Source organism: Platalea leucorodia (genome assembly GCF_965183815.1).
Source record: "Platalea leucorodia genome assembly, chromosome: 16".
Classification (NCBI taxonomy): Eukaryota; Metazoa; Chordata; class Aves; order Pelecaniformes; family Threskiornithidae; genus Platalea; species Platalea leucorodia.
In genome coordinates this window covers 10,325,671-10,342,959 of record NC_138838.1, presented here as the reverse complement: position 1 = coordinate 10,342,959, position 17,289 = coordinate 10,325,671, and the positions used below count along the sequence as shown (strand labels likewise).

The window sequence follows — 17,289 nt, the reverse complement described above, 5'->3', positions numbered from 1 at the left end:
CACAGCTAGGGATTACCGTCTGCTGAGTTACAGGTCACGCCGTTAACCAAAAGACCATCATTCCGCTTTCTTCCGACTCATTACTCTTCGTGTCTGAGGGACCCCGTGGCACATTTGGTGTAATCATGGTGAAGGCTGTGGCATTTTATGGGTTGCCAGGCTATTTATGTGGGATGGTTTAAGTTTGTCCTCCAAGGGCAAACGTCATGTCAAAATACGTTGATGCTTATGTTGCTGTTATTGATGTATCCCCAGGAATCCATTATTAACAAGGGGCTCTGAGGATGGTTTTAGTAATAGTGCTATGCTGCCATCATTCACCTTTTTTAGCTAGCAGGCGTTTAAGGCAGGATGAGAACTACTTCATCCTTCATACATTTGTTGAAATATAGCGTGATTTGAAGTTGTATGTTCATTTTATGTACTTACCTGACTGTTGTATGCACATCCTAGCCTTAACTGGACAGAATCGCTTGTGGCATGGCAGATGTCCTGTGTCCTATCGGATTTTTGTTACCTTGAGCAGTAACATTACAACACGCAGGAATTTGTATTTCAAATACGACACAGGCAGTTCTTGAATTATTCACTGTGAATTCACACAGTGGCCTGGAGTGGATAAATTTACAGAACTTTCTTTGGGAACAATCATTGTAATGTTTGCTGGCCCAAGACTGGTTAGTGGGGGAGAGCAATCTAATATGAGTTAGTAGCTTAGATTTTTTTTTTTAATAAGAGTGATTTGACTGTGGTCTCTTTCCATGAGAGATGTATGCCATCATTCCTAGAGATGGCATCATGCTTGAGTGGGGGCAGAGAGAAAGGGGTCAAGAGCAATGTGGGGGAAAAGCTGTTTAGCTTTGGAATCGCATATAGTGTGAGCTGTTATTTGTTAGTCAGTCTATGGGATTCGTATTATTTGTTTTTTGGTTTTTTACTTTATTTTCCCTGGCAGGCTTATCAATCTAACCTGCTGCGCAGAGGTTTCCCTTTTTCCCTTTCTATTTCTTGGATCTTCAAAGGGCCTTTTCTGGACTGTGTGTATTTAAAATCTCTTAAAACTTTAAGGCACTTAAACAGAGCTCTTTCCTGTTGCAAATCCCTGTTTCATCTCACATTTTCCTCCTATGATTCATTTGCTAAGAGAAAAGCTGTTAAGTGCTGTGTAGAAGAAACACATTAGAGGCTCCTAGAGGGTTTCCAGCTTCAGGAGTGGGAGGAAAGAGGCTCACAAGCCAGTGTGAGTAGTTGAAGATGGTGGGATTATTCATGGGAATTGAAACTGGTTTTGGAAGAAAGTGTGCATGAGAGCATACCTCCTCTGTTCAGAAAACAAACCCGATTAAAGTCTTTACTGTTTGCATTTTTTTGAATGGCTGAATCCAAAAGAGTTTTGAAACAGCATTAACACTGAAAATTCTGCTGTTCAGTTTTATTGTTTTATCCAGCCAACCTAGGCAGTAAAGTAAGCTAGTGAACTTCCTCAGAACCAGGATTCTCTGATTAGAAGAAATACTATGGAGTCAGTCCTTCACCGTGGCAGGAAACACATTATATCATTTATGGTTTTAGTTAGCTTTGCTTAGCCTTGTTAGGGGAATGACAGGATCTTTTTTTTCTGGTGTTGCTGAAGCTGTGCAAAGTGTGTGGTTGGTTTGTGGTTGTGGAGTTGTGGGTGGGCTTTTTTGTTTGTTTTGAGGTGTTTTTTTAAGTGGACTTCAGGAGGTTCTCCCGGCAGTTAAACTGTTTGGTCACCTTTCACGGTGAAAGTTTGCTAATCTTTGCATGCTACACAAGGCATTTTGCAACAGTTAAGTGCCTTTGAATTTTGCATTGGTGCTAGGGGAGACTTCGGGTACAGAGCTGAAATTGGGTAATGGGAAAATGTTTTACTTGAGTCTCTTTGACAAGTCGGTATTTCTCATGTGTTTGGATGCCAAAACACATGCTACAAATAACAAAATGGGTGATGGTGCCAGTCCCTTCTTTCCTCTGTAGCTTTATTTATATGTGTAAAATTATTGAAAGCCTAATACTTGTACCCTTGTCAGCACAGAATTACAGAATAATTTGGATGGGGACCTCTAGAGGTAATGTGGTCCAGCACTCGAGTGCATGTGTGTATGCATTTCAGGTTTAAACTCCTTTGTAGGAGGACGGACGGTGGTTTTCCTCTGTTCTAAACATTTTCACTTCTCTTTATTTTTAGGACCAGCTATGTGGCCGTGACCCCACCTTGACAGATGAGCTGATTAATATTCTGACAGAGCTGACCCAGCTCAGCAAGACAACCAACGCTAAAGTGGCCCTGCGAGCACGGCAGGTAAGGGAGCACGTTTAGCAGTCCAAGCTGATCCCTGCTGGAGACAGACTGTGCCATTGCTGATCAGATCAATATGGACTGCTCCCGCTTGGAGCTCGCTCTTTTGGAGAGTCTGTATCTCTTGATGTTTATTTTGATTACTATGCAAATGTGAAGAGTAGATTACTGTGAGCAGCACTTTTAACGATGAAGCTAATTAACCAATGATTAACCATTGTGACAGTCTGACAAAGATTGCAGTGGATTCCCAATCACTGTAAAATTTGAAGTTAAGATTGCATTCCTTTGTCCCTGTTCCTCCAAAAAGTTTTGTCTGGCTCAAATAGGAGTTAAATGAGAGTAGCCTATGGTTTGTGCGATAGAGGAAGTCGAAATACATGGTCACTGTGGTTTCTTCTGGCTTTATAATCTGTGAAGCAAACGAGCACGGACTGCTTGGAAGGTGCAGGCAGCTGTACGGTAAATAGCCAGCACGCGCTGTCCAGGTTCATCAGCTGCCTTACGATTGCGAATCAGCGTGTGCAGAGAACTGGGAGAGAAATTTACACGAGACACAGATGTTCTTTGCAACTGCTAAGGAATTATTGCATTATTGTTGGTCTTTCGCAGGGTTTCTTCTAGGTTTCTGAGTAGCGTTTTGTCAATTTCTTTTTAACCTGAAAATAATTGGAAAAACTCTTGATACTGTCAATTCCAAGAGTCTAGTACAGATAATAATTTGAATGCCAGATATCCACCTGGGTAGTATTGTGAGCTTCCTCTTTAGCAGTTAGTCTGTAGCCAGGAAGGAGTGAGAGGGCATAATCGTTTCACGGTAATGCTAACCCTGTAGTCTGATCACTCCTCTCGCTCCACAGTCCCTGTCTCCATTCTAAAAGTCTTCAGCAGGAAAGCTGACACTTTGGGGATCTCTCCTTTTATTTCAGAGCTTGACTGTTGAAAATGAATGGGGTGTTTGAAGCTGCTCAGTGACCTTATGTTTCCTTCAGGATTGTATTTGTGTCCTTGAACCATTCAGTTATTGAACCTCTCAGCAGCATGCTGGGGATGGTGCTGCAGTCCTTGTGTATGTCTTTATGTTGCTCTTTCACTTCATTTTCCCCTGCAAGCTGCTTCCCCTTCCTATCTCTGTATCCTTCATGTTGGGCATTTAATACCTGGCACCAGTGGCTCTTGCTTCCTCTGCTCGGAAGCTGTGAAAGGCGGTCTCCGTTGCTGGCCTCCCCACAGCTGCTGCCTGCCAGATCTGCTTTCCAATTAACAGCCGGTCAGGCAATCCCCAGGACTAGCAGCTCTGCAGTGCTAAATCACATGCACTGATGGAACTTGATTGAAGCTGTTCCTTTTCTCCATGGGGAATTGCCAATAATACAAACCGAGCAGATACACAAATGAGGCTGGGGAGGGGAGAGAGTTTGCAGCATCACCCAGGTGCCACAGAATTCACAGGAGAAACCAGTCGCCTCTTCTGGGATGGAACAGACTATTGCTGCCTTGGAGGTAACAGCCTCCTGCCGATGGCCCAGCATAGCTCCTTTCACTGACACTCCTTGTCTTTGCTCTTTACCAGGTTCTCATTGCTTCCCATTTGCCATCCTACGAGCTGCGTCACAACCAGGTGGAGTCCATCTTCCTGTCCGCTATTGACATGTACGGACACCAGTTCTGCATTGAGAACCTGCAGGTATCTACCAAACTTCTCTCCTTGTTTCCCTGCTTTCTTCTCACCGATCTTAATGTTTCTGTGTTAAGTCTCACCTGTAGTCCCAAGGTCCTTGTGGCTTTAAATTGTATTGTTCTGGTTTCTAGCTTCCCCCTCATTTTTGTTTTCATTCCTACACTGATATCAGAATGACCTCATGGCAGTCTACAACTTCAAGGGGGGCAGCAGAGGGGAAGGTGCTGATCTCCTCCCTCTGGTGACCAGTAATAGGACAGAGGAAATGGCGTGAAGCTGTGTCAGGGGAAGTTCAGATTGGACATTAGGAAAAGGTTCTTCACTGAGAGGGTGGTCGGTCACTGGAACAGGCTCCCCAGGGAAGCGGTCACGGCACCAAGCCTGTCAGAGTTCAAGGGGCGTCTGGACGACGCTCTTAGTCATATGGCTTAGTTTTAGGTAGTCCTGTGAGGAGCAGGGTGTTGGACTCGATGATCCTTATGAGTCCCTTCCAACTTGAGATATTCAATCATCTAATATAAAAAGGTCATAATCCTTGATGAACAATAGGAAAAGCACGGAAATCAGAACAAGTCAGGCTTGATTTGGGGTTTTTGCTTTTTTGCCTGGCCCTGTTTGCAAGACAAGCAGTTTTCTTTTACAACTCTGCTTAATGTGATCTCTTCTAGAAACTCATTTTGTCTGAGACATCCATCTTTGATGTGCTACCCAACTTTTTCTACCACAGTAACCAGGTGGTAAGAATGGCAGCTTTGGAGGTAAGTTTATTCCCATTCAAAAAAAAAAAAATTTCAATTTTTCTGTGTTTTTTGTTTTGGTTTTTTGTTTTGTTTTGTTTTGAGCACTGTAACCCTGCAAGATTAAGAGAGCTGTGGGTTGTGTGGAATCTGGTGTACTTGGAGTCTGGCACTTAACAGCATTAGTATTCATAATTGACTGAAACTTCAGATTCGAGTTATCTTCTTTGCTTGAAGAAGACTTAGGTGGTTGAAAGGATTGAAAGTGAAGCTGCTGTCAGAGAATGTGGTCAGCCTACCCTGTGTGCCTTGTGCTGATGGGTGTATCCTGCCAGACTGGCCTTCCTCAAAGAATAACTTTACATTCTGGTTGAATTAGAGTTCTATGTAGATATTCATTTGGAGGTATCTGTTTGGTTTTTAATATTTTTTAAGTCTCCGGTGTATTATTTGTCTTCTTTCTCTCTTTCTGCTTCCTTAGCACAGTTAAGCTGATCGAGTTTCTCTCTAACCAGGTGTACGTTCGAAGGGCATATATTGCCTATGAATTAAACAGTGTCCAGCATCGCCAGCTGAAGGATAACACTTGCGTGGTGGAGTTCCAGTTCATGCTACCTACCTCCCATCCGAACAGGTCAGATCACGTGTTCAGCTGCCTTTGGAATTGGAGGTTTATGAGGGGCTACATCCTATCTTGGCAAAGAAAACTTGCAATAGAATTGGTGGAGAAAGGGAGAGTCCCAGTGCCTCAAATAAGCACAAATTATTTAAGATAAACCCCTACATTACCCAGTTCCTTCTCCTAAGTTATTTAAAATCTCAGGAGCTGTGGGTAGTAGTTTCTGCAGTTTGGATTCATTTTAATATGATCCAGTTTTCATGTATTTTCTGATTTTTAAGTTCAGCTTGTGTAGTACCTTCCCTCTAGAACTTCAGTTCTAGCTGAATCCTGAGCCTTCCAAAAGATACAGTTCCAGACAAAATAATCAAGTACTTGGAATTTTAATAAAGAACAGTCAAACAGTCTCTGTCCCCTTCCTGCAGCGCTCCCCTGCCAGCCCTTTATAACTGTTTGAGATTGGCTCTACTTTCAAACCTGGCTTTACTGGATAAGGTGAAATCTTTTCTAGCATGTGTTTTTTTGACTGAGAAGACCAAGATGCATGTATGAATGTATTTTATATAGAAATGCTAGAGTTGACATACTTTGGTTTTCAGTCGGTATTTTTCAGAAGGTATTTCTCATGACTGCAACCAAAAGCATCAACTATTCGCTGCCCTGTCTTGCAGAAGGGTCGCATCTCCTAGCATGTGCTAAGATCATTTAAAAAACAAACAAACAAACAAACTTGATTATCAGAACTTCTTCCACATCTGTCAGGTTAGTCAGTTCCCATGTTTTTTCATTTGCAACAGGAACTCAGGAGGGTATTTTAGAGGATATTTTATTTTTATCCCAGGCAGGGGAGAGCGTGCTGGAGCCACGAGGCGCAGTGAGTCTCCGTGGCCGCCGGGTGCCACTGTTGATCTGTGCTGGTTTGGCAGTGTGGTACCAGTGCTATTTTTCTCCTTTGTTTCCAAACATCTTTTTCCTTATTTTATTTTTGGTGGGGCTGGGCAACGGGGTCCAGTCTCGCTTCATTGAGAATCCATCAGTACATTTTATGAAATGGTTTTCAGAATCTGGTTTGCTAGAAATGAATGACTGTCCTCAACAAGCAGCACAAAACACTCATGATACAAATGGGACATGCATTTGGTCTCATCTGTTTCCTACATTTCTAGAATATTTGTAAATAATTGCATACTATTTTTAGTACCCCTTTATAATACTCTCTCCCCCACACCCCCCTATTCTTTCTCCATTTCTTCTGTTTGCTGGTCTCAGTTACCTCTGTTGCTTGGGGGTTGTTTGGCCTGCCCATGCTGACCGCTGCTCTATTACTGTGTGCAAGCTTAATTGGACAAGGTCAGCTGGAAGAGGAGAACCGTTACCTGCTTGGGGAACAGCTTCTTTCTCCTGAAATCTCCTCTCCCCTTTACGCTGAATTCGCTGGGGCAATGTTCTGAAGCTCAGTTTTGCTTCTCAACCATCGGCACTGCTGATTGTTGACTGAAAATGCATCGCAGTCCATGTGCAGAGACAAGCAGACTTGGGGACAGATCGCTGCTTGCATAGGCAGGTTCAGTTCCTTTGAGTTGCACCTCCGTCTGTTAGTGATGAATTTGGCTCCTGTTGCTTGATGCAGCTTCTTGCAGTGTATACCTACTTGTGCAGCCATTGTGTGGCTGGGTGCTGAGGCACAGCTGGCAGCAGGATACCGAGGGTCTTAAATTAGCACTGAGTGTGTAGATTTAAGCTAGCTGTAAAGGCAGATCTTATGGTAAGGCCAATACACAGAAATCTCAAAACTCTGACATTGTCTTGCTTAAGTCGTCTTTGTTGTTTTTGGCCATGTTCTATGTCCATTGTATGTTTTTTCTGTATCTTCTGTAGCATAAACTTGTAGACTGAAAAGCTAAAAATGCATTCCAAGGGCAAACCCCAAAGCCAAAATATCCCAGCTGACCAAGCAAAATGTCCCCTGAGGCTCTGCAGGGTTGGGTCCTGGTGAACCAGGAGTAGCTACCAGAGAGCCCTTAAGAGAGCGTTCTCTTTTGGAGCTGGTGGTAGTTGTATGATGCCATACATTTTTCAGCACTTCATCAGATATTTTTAAGCCCTGGTCCCTTTTGTGTCTGATTTCTGTGAACGTTTAAGGGCCTGAATTTTACTGGAGCAAATATTCATGTAGAGAAAATTGCAAACTGGTAATGGTTGCTATGTTTAAGTTCTTTGTTATTGGTATTTAACCCTGCTATGCCTTTACTTAATTGTAACAGAAACAATCACAGTCACTACTTCTGATCTGACTAATCACAGCTAGGCACTCAGACTTTGTGTTTTTGGCCACTGAATGATTGCCATCAACTACCCACAGGAAAGCTTTACATGGAAGCAGAGAGGAAAGAAAAACTGTTAAATCTGCTAACAACATCATAGAAATGCAGCCTGCTCCTGGTGGGTTTTGTGGGCAGAAACTGCTTTGGGAATTATTTGTTTAAATTAATAGAAAACATCCTGTTGTAAGAATCCCCACTGATCCCGGTTGCAAGGGTAAGACATAGGGAGAAAAACTGCTTATAATTGAAACCATACAGGGCTTTATAGATCAAAACCAGCATTCCTTATTGCCCGGTGCAAGGCAGATGAGGAGTACAGTGTAACCATCTGGTGCCTTTTGCAGTAAATGGAGTTTGCAAGCCCTCTCCAAGTAGAGGACGTTGCAGTGATCCAATCTGGAGGAAGCGATACAAGGGTATCTACAGGATGCTGATCGCTCCATGCTGCAGCAGGGTACTGCAAACAAATGCTTACGTGCGGAGCCCCTTGCATTTGGATAACCTGCCTCTTTCAGTCATCTAGAGTCCTGGTGAGAAAAGATGTGAGAAAGAAATGAGCCCTGTTCTGAGCTGTTCTTTGCTTCCCTCTTGTTCAGACTGCCCTGCTGAGATGGGAAGCTGGTGGAATATTGACTGGTGTTTAGAGAGTTCAGCTTTCTTTGTGAGAATGGCAAGCCAGGTGACAGACACTGAAAGGCCTTTCTTAGGTGTTCAGCACATGAAACAGTGCTTGCCTAATCTTAGCTTAAAATCTTCTGTTCAAAGAAACATTGTGTGTCTAGTAGAGGGAGAGGGAATTATAGTGCTTTTTCAACAGGAGAAGTTTTTTTTCTAATAATCCCCCTCTCCTCTCCTGCTTTTGAACAGCCTTTCTTATGTCTGAAGCTGTAAGGTTTAAATTAAACTGGGACATTGTCTGCTGTAGCCAGCTTTTGGAGCCTGCTGCAGAATCGTGCTGCTGCACTGCTCCTCCTAAAGCATCCCCTTTTCTCCAGCTCGCTGCAAGCTCCCAGCCAGGTTGTTCAGCTGCTCTCTTGATCTTTCCTTCCCCAGTAGCAGATGTGCTGGAGGATGAGAAGGGAAGAACTCAGAGGTAAATGTGTTCCCACAAAACAGATCCCTCTGTTTTACTCAGAGGTAAATGTGTCCCTCTGTCAGATGCTAAGACAATTGCTGACAAGGGTGACTTAAGAGATGCTGGATATATCTTTATTTGGGGGTATGGCAATGATACCACAGGGCTCTGCCTTCTGAATATGTTGAGCCCCAAAGGAAATTGAAGTATAACCCAGCCTGTTTTGCTCACTCTGCTGCCTTAGCCATGCCTTGCCAATCCATCTGTGCATTGAGCCCACGCCTGCCTTTTGTCCCCCCACGTGCCACCCCTAACTGCCACACTTGGCCTTGAGACCTCCTTGGGAATCTTGAGTCAGGATGTACCATTGGAAGGTGGAAGTGAAGGAAGGTTTTAGCACTGCAGATTAAGACTTTACGTTTTGATAACTCACTTAGTTATCAAAACTTAGCTTTAAAGCAAGTTTTACTTTTGAAATAAAGCAAGTTTTACTTTTGAAACGTGATAAACAAGGTGTCTGATACCAGCTACCCCTAGTTGCATTCGGAGCTGGGAATGCACACAGCTCGGCAAACACGGACATACAGGCAAATGCCTTACTTAGAGTTGTCTAGGTTGAATTCATTCTTGGGACTGTGTCCTGCTGTCCGTGATGCTTCCAAGGGTGGAATTCAAGTCTAGTCATTAGTTGCTTTGTATTTCCAAGGGTGTCACTATAAATATCTCAACTATCTTGTGCTTGGTTTTGCCCAGTATCTCCTCTTTCTGTGCTTGTGGATGTTTGTTGACATCCTACTTGGACTTTGATGTTGTTGATATCAAAGCTTAAGAGTGGTGCATGATCTCTCCTTTGCTGTCTCTTGATGTCTTATCATCTATGGAGTATTTTGGTTGTTCTTTTTTGTCAGCCTCTTCCTTAGCTTACAGGTAGAAACCATTTTGAAGGCTGAAAGCCAAATTAAATATTGCTGTTTCCAAACAGTGCTTTTTACAGAAGAGTAAGAAACCAAAACTCGCTTACACTTAGAGCAGTGTTTATAGGTTTATTCCTGCTGTCATTTTACAATGATATAGTCATAAGATTTGAATTTCTGACAAAATGGAAGCGTTTTCTGTGGACTAAATAGTTGCTAAAACAGCCTTCTTGCATCAGTCTTTGGATTGCTAGTATTGAATCGGCCGTGCTGCTTTGGACTCTAACCGTACGAGCCTGGAGACCCGAGTGTATAACTCGTGTATCATTAGGTAGCCTGAGGTCCCCTCCTTGTTGCGGGAGACTGGCTGATATCAGGAGGGAGGAGGGGAAAATTATTCCAGGACACCTGTAAATCCCTGCAGTTTCGTGCTGAGGGTTTGATGTTAATTAGACAGCAGGCAGCAGTAATGTGTTGCAGTTCCCTTGGCTTGCCTGTTTCAGAAAGGGCAAAATCTTCCAACAGAGCAAAGAAGGGGCTGTTGAAGGGGCAGCAAACTGAATGGAACGACGATAATTTTATGCAAATTGGACTTCAGTAGCAGATTCAGCTTGGCTGAATCACAGAGGGAGCAGAAGAATAAGGAAAGAAGGAGGGAGAGGAAAAACCCAATCAAAATGTATGGTTTGAGGCATGTTTCACAGCCTTCTGTTTAGATTCTTCTACAGAAATGAAGAAACATAAGAGGAATGCCACTGGTCACAGCCAGTGGAATTGCTCTTTCTCCTGTGGTACTGCTGTTAATAACTACAAGTGGGTTATTCAGCCGACCTCTGCTGATTCCGCTTTGCTGCCTGATTTCAAAAGCTTTGCCCTGCGCTGGCACTCAATCACAGCTTGATATAACCAGTGGTGCTTTGCATGCATTGCCATCATTTTCATAGGGGAAATGCTCTTGTTTAAAAAAAAAAAAAAAAAGAAGAAGAAGAAGAAAGGGAGGGGCAAGGGGAAACAAATCCAGATTCATCCAGGAGGTGCAGGGGTCTGCTAAGGGGATTTTTGTTTGCTTGAGCAGAAGGAGTAATTGTAGCAGTAGAGCTTGCAGCGGTATGGAGCACACTCCTAGTGAGATCAGCTTCCCCGGTCGAGAAGGGCCTTTTCAAAAGTTCCAGAGAGGCAGGGAGAAGGGCTGGGGCTGGTGTGGGGAGAAGGTTTCTGATCCCGTGATCAGCTACGTCGAGTTGGCTGCGGAGAACGCTGCCGGCGCCTGCTCCATCAGCTCTGCCTTTATTCAGCTCCCAGAACCGTGGTGCTGCTCGTTGCACTGACGTTGCCGTAAGGCTGAGCAGGCTGGCTTGCAGCTGGTGTTTTATTTGTCGGAGCTGCAGAGGTGTAGCTCTGTGAGTGGACCAGAATGCCTTTTCACAAGGCCTGGTTGTGCTGCAAATATCAAACCTTTACCTCGTAGTGCATTTCAGTGGCAAGTGACAGTCCAGCTCCTGATGCGACAAAGCCCTCCACAGCTATGATGACCTGTAGATACAAAGCCAGCCTCATAGCGTGCAGCTTAAAGACTACTCCTCTCTTCTTTTTTGAGATCTCCAGCCCCTGGGTCTTCTGTTTCCCTCATTGTGATTCTTGCCATAATCTCTTTAGCTTCGTACTGAGTGGCTTGAGAACAGTTCCTGGAGCAAGGCAACAGGGCGCCTTTTTTGACACAGAAAGGAACATTTGTTATGCTGTTTTTTTTCTGTCTGTTTTCTGAAAGCATTCCAGGGACTGCTACACAAGTGGACCAGGTGTAGGAACTACCAGTCCTCTCCAGACTATGTTTTCCAACTGAAGTAGATCACATGCAGCTTTCCCACCATTTGCCAAACTAAAAAAAGAAGTCTCAAGCCCCTGAGGCCTCGTGGCCCTTTCGATCCTAACCACAGGCTCTCCAGCACAGCGTCTCTCCCCACTGCCTCCAAATGAAATTAAAGACTTGTGTTATTTACCACTGAACAGATACGTCTTTAGGCCATTTTGTGCTTTCTCCTGTATGGCTTAAGGAGATCATGGGGACTTTTCATGCCTCTACCAGTAATGCAACAAACATAAAAGTTGTAGTGAATATGACTCTGCTGTGACAAAACCAGTTTGAGAACAAGACCGGGTGCAGTCAGTGTATTTAGCAGCGTGACCATGGAAATACACTGGTCGTTAAGTACCGAGACTTCATGCCAAGTAACCTGGGGTCTTACCTATGGTCAAGGATGTTAAGAAAGTCTGTGGTTTGATCTCCTACAGGTTTCTGCAGGGAAGGGGAGGGTGAATATCCAGTTACATGCTCCCTGAAGCTTTGCTTTCAGTCTTTTCATGTTTGCTGATCTCTTTGCACAAGCCTCCTGTGTGCATGTATTTTTTTTTTTTTTTCAATTTAATCTTTACTATTTTGAGTGTCAGATCACAGCAATTTTTACATCTCGCATGGAGCAATATGCCGCCTTATGCTTTCATGAATGTAGCTAGGATGGGCTAGGCTGTGCCGTTCTTACGCTGCTATGAAAGTGTGCCCCTCGCCTTCTTTCCATCTTATGTGCGTCACTGAGCCCCAGTCTGCATGCAAAAATGTGAAGAGTTGGACTGACGTTATAAAAGGAACTGTAAAATTTTCCTAAAATTAGCCTTAAGTTCTGCTTGTTCTTTTTGGTATTCAAGGCCTCGAATGCTGAAAATGCAAAGTATTACACGGTGTTTATGTTTGTGTTTGCTTTATTACTGCATTGTTGTGGGAGCCAGTGCGTGGGCTGCTGCTTAGTGTAGAGGTTTGGCAATGAGGATTTGGCTTGTTTTTCTGAACCTGTTGCAATCTTCCTGTGGGATATGGTCACTTTTTGCATCTGTGCTGTTTGCCCTTCTGTCAGGGCATGCAAACTCCCCCCTCTGGTCTTGCTTGTGAAGCTCACTTGGTGTATGCAAAGGACTTGAAGTGGCTACGATAAAAGAGGCTATAGAAATGCAGGGTGCCTTGCAAATGCAATGCGTTTTCCTGGGTATGTTATTTGCATGTTATGTGCATGGTCTGTGCTCATTCCCATGGCAGCCGTGGCAAGCGAAGTCAGGTGGTGGGTGCCTTCTCAGGGTCAATGACATTGAATTCTGCCTGATACCTGATGGTTGACAAATTTTGGTTTAGTAAATTGTAAACTTGTTGCTGGTCTGTGTATCAGCTTGATGATAGTTCTGTATTATGGCTTTCACTAACCAATCTGTAACTAACTGTGGTTGTTTGATTACAGAGGGAACATCCCCACGCTAAACAGGTATGGTACTTGTCATCTTTTAAAATGTGAAAAGACAGACTAGAAAGAAGTAGCCTAATACTTAATGTTTTAACATGTTTTGTTTTAGTGCCCTATCTTTACTTGGGTAGTTCTCAAACATAACTCTTCTTTTTCCTTCCCTTTTCCTCTCCCTTTGTCTAAAACATGTTTTCAGCTTTTCTTTACCCTTGAAAAAAAGCTTTGCATGCAGCAATCTTTAAAATGAAATTTGTCAGGTGACTCAGCTCATCTGCAGTATGGTACACAGCAAACTCCTAGCAGAATGCTGTTTCTAGGGTCTCTTTTTCGGAACTGGATTCCCAGCTGTTGACCCTCTGGTAGGGTGTCACAGTGAAACAGGCAGTTACTCCTAGCCGACAGCATACCTGTTGCTACTCTGGTTTCTTGCAACTAGCTTAGAATTTGTCGAGGCTGTTTCACCTCCCTCACACCATAGATGAATCTACATCTCAAACAGCTGACAGCATGTTTTGTTGTGTTTTGGACGCTAATTTTTCCTCCCATGTCTCAGTTGAAAAGTATTTCTTGTTTTAAATAATACATGAAAAATGTCTGCTGTCTTTTTGTTTAGTTACTGTTCTGTGGTATTTTTTGTATTAGTTGTAAGAAATGTACACCAAGGCATGTCCTGAAAAATTTTTCTCTTTCAAAACGTGAATACTTATTATTTATTACTGCTTACAAGCCTATTTAGGGAAAAATAGTAAAAATGGGCTTGAAAGTCTCATGGCTCTTAATCAGAGATAAATTACGGAAACATAGAGTGACTTTAAACATGGAGAGCTATTAATCAAACTGATGATACTTTAGACTTGTTAACAGTATACTTAGGACCATATCACAATGGTTTTCTGTACGTGGAAAGAAAGAAATGTTAGTAAAGCCGGTAAGTAGCAGTGGCAGCAATCCACAGTGTGGTCCCGAATCCGTGTGGCTGGCAGCAGTGCCGTAGCCAGCATGGCTGGGCCCCTGGTTTGCCTGCTGTGCCGCTGGCATCTGATCCAGCACGGCAGCTGAGCATCTCTTTGACTTTACACGTTGTAAGTCAAGCATGTGCTGTGCTGAATCAGCGCCCTGATTTTTTTTTTCCCCATTGCCTTCTGCCTCCTGTTGTGGCACCAGTTGGGGAGGACAGAAACTTAACTTTGTTAATGTCTTCCTAAGCCCCGGGGAGAGCGAAGCAAGTGGGAGTGCGCTGGTCCTGTGTCACAGAGCACTGCCGTGTGCCAGCTCGGCATTTCTGTCTCTTCAGAGCAAGCTTGAAGGTCTCACCATGTTGCAGGGGGCTTTCGAAGTAGGTCCCTCAGTGAATTAAGATGACTCTGTGGCACAGTTCAGAAATTAGAAATAGTTATTGCAGAGAAGGCAAAACCCAATTCTAGTAGCTAGGGAAGGGATGTCTAGTTAGTTGTATGCTTTTTGTTCACCGTGTGAGAAACTTCCTCTGCTAGTCTTGACCATAACATTGTGGGTCTTTAAAAAAAACCATAAAAATAATAATAATAGCCCAAACCCCAAAATAACACAAACTATTTCACAGCTGGTGTGTGCTGCCATAGCAGTTGAACTCAGTGATACTTCAGTATACTCAGGATCCTGCCCTCTGCCAGGGAGGAATGCTGACCTTTAGTGAACGCTGCTCCTGCTTGAAATAGAACTTTCTTACTCAGTGCCTTCCTCTGAGCTTGTGTAAATCTGTCCCAGTCCTCACTTAAATAAGGAATTGGTCCTGTATGAGTGATGTGTGTACTGCAGTGTATCTCAGTGCTTGAACAGCAGACATCAGGCACGAGTATGACAGTAGTAAGCGTCTGGAGCTCTGCCTTCCTTGCTCCTTAAGACAGATGTGTTCTGGGGCCAACTGCTTGTATTTAGCAGCTGCCACCTTTTAGCAGTCAAAACTGAGCAAAATAAATGAGTAGGGGGAGTTGCAATGTTTTTAGGTATGGACTAAATTAGATGGAGGAGCATGTTAATTTGGTCAGCAGTTAAAGTGGAAGGCACTGTAATAGGACTTCATTTAGGGCAGGAATACTAGTGCAAGAGTATAGAAAACCCCGTTTCCAGTATAGGATTTTAGTGAGGTCACTATACCACACCACATTTGAGAAGTGTAAATTATAGTATGACCAGAAAAATTGTGGTAGCAATAAGATAATATAGCTCGGTACGCTTCAACTTAATTTGTAAAAACTTACTAAATCTTTGAAGTGTCAAAGCTTAGAATTATTGTTGTTCATCTTAGTATTCCACCTGTAAAGCAAAGCATACCACAGGAGGAAAAATACCTTCAGCTTTGCATAGTCATAATTCGCCTGTCATCTCAAGAAACTCCTTAAGAAATACTTGCTTTAAAGGGTTATAACATTATTTCCTAACTTTTTAAATTGTTCCTGTACATTGGGACACCATCGAGGTAAGGGCATTAATGGCACCAGAGGCGTGCCAGCATTGCAGGGACTTTGGAGAAGACAGCGCAGCAGGTCTGGTGTGCTGACGAATCTAACAAACCATGCAACAGTTACATTGGATAAACAGCCACGCTTCAGGTGGTCAAAGCATACGCACATGCACAAATCTTTTTCCAGTGATATTCTTCTCTCCCTTGTCCCTACTAACTGTCATCTTATTGAATTGCCGTTTAGAATGTCCTTCTCTTCCAACCTCAATCACTACGGGATGGTCCACGTAGCTAGCGTGAGTGATGTACTGCTAGACAATTCATTCACTCCACCGTGCCAGCGGATGGGTGGAATGGTCTCCTTCCGCACATTTGAAGATTTTGTCAGGTACGTGGGGAAGGGTGATGACTGTTTGTTTTGCAGGCTTCCTAGGTGGGCCCAAATGGAACTGGACAAAATCTTTGCCTTGTCTAGAGTCAGGTTTAAACTGGTCCTGAGCTTGTTTGCTAAGTTTCTGGAGTTTTGGGTGGAAGTTTGTTTGGATCCTCTGTCTGTCTCCTTGAGATAACTGAAAGTTTCAGACTGCTGTAAGAGCAGTTTACAGGCAGAAGGATCAGCATCTTGAATTTCTGCTGATTGGAGATCATTTGCAAATGTGCTGATTTCTTCTAACGCTCTTGTTCATGCTTATATGTGTGGGAGGATGTGTTTTTTATGCTTTCAACCTTCTAGGGGTAGGCAAAAAAACCCCAGCAGAGCCCACAGCAGTCGTGAGGGCCTGCAACCGTAAGATCTCTGACAAATGTTACAAGATCCAGGCTTTGCTTTGGTTTGAGGGGTAGAGGAGGTATTGCATCCTCATCTTTTGAGTTTCAGTCCTGCAAAGGGAAGCAGTCCTTTTCTCTCCCTTCCCTCCTTAGCAACATGATTTGTGGATTTTTAGTGCTGTATGCTTTCAGTGGGCTAGCAGCAGTGTGTTGATGACTAATACTTCTCTGGTGTATTTCAGAATCTTTGATGAAGTGATGGGTTGCTTCTGTGACTCTCCTCCCCAGAGCCCAACCTTCCCTGAAGCTGGCCATGCTTCCTTGTATGATGAAGACAAGGTACAGTAGTTTTTTCTCTTGAGATTGCTCTCAGGTTGGAAATAGAAGGCGTGCAGAATGCCGCAGTGACTGCAGGCTAGATACTTTTCACTAGTTTGAGTGCTGGAAGCAGGAGTTAAGAGCTTTATGTATTTATGTATGTGATTTGTTTGCTTGTTCCACAGCAGGTGATTCAAAGTAGGTGGCCATTTTCTGACTCTGTTCTAGAACTATGGCTAAGTCTCTTACTCTCCATGTAAATTTAGTTTGTAGCTTTTAACATCAGCAGAATTACTGGACCCGCAGCAGCGTAACTGAGAGTTTAGACCCACGATTAAGTTTCCAGACCTTCTCTGTGCATCGGGGTGTTGAACTGCGTATTCAACTGCCTTTACTTTAAGTCCGACTTGCCTTATTTTCTGTCTTACACCCTTCCTAGTCACATTACATTCTCATTCTTCCCTCTGTTCTACCTCTTAGAACTGTTTTTAGGAGGAAAAGATGAGAGGAACCCCTCAATTTTTGCATTGATGTGGAGAACAGGTGCAGAGGAAGCAGATGGTTTATAATCCATAGTGACAGAAGACCAGTTTCCCTTAGAGACACAGGTAGCTGCTCCACTGCTCTGTCCTGCCCCCGCAACAGCGGGAAGCTCTGTTGGAATATAGTCTGTGACCAGAATAGGGCTTGGTTTTAAACTGATCCATTGATCTTGATGTGTGTAAGTACTGTAGCCTTGTTCCAGAATACTACTGTCAACCTTAATGTCCTCAGATCTCTCTCTTTACCTCCCTCTCACCTCA

The 17,289-nt window shown here is 43.5% G+C and overlaps 1 protein-coding gene across 1 annotated transcript in view; it reads left to right on the top strand.

The window, feature by feature from the left end:
• Nucleotides 1–17,289, top strand: part of ACACA (acetyl-CoA carboxylase alpha) — a 142,696-nt gene that overhangs the window by 46,854 nt on the left and 78,553 nt on the right. The window contains exons 26-32 of the mRNA XM_082328122.1: nt 2,210–2,323; nt 3,894–4,007; nt 4,670–4,759; nt 5,254–5,372; nt 12,955–12,978; nt 15,645–15,788; nt 16,411–16,507. Of these exons, the coding sequence (XP_082184248.1) occupies nt 2,210–2,323; nt 3,894–4,007; nt 4,670–4,759; nt 5,254–5,372; nt 12,955–12,978; nt 15,645–15,788; nt 16,411–16,507 (702 nt within the window). The remainder of the gene's footprint in view (nt 1–2,209; nt 2,324–3,893; nt 4,008–4,669; nt 4,760–5,253; nt 5,373–12,954; nt 12,979–15,644; nt 15,789–16,410; nt 16,508–17,289) is intronic.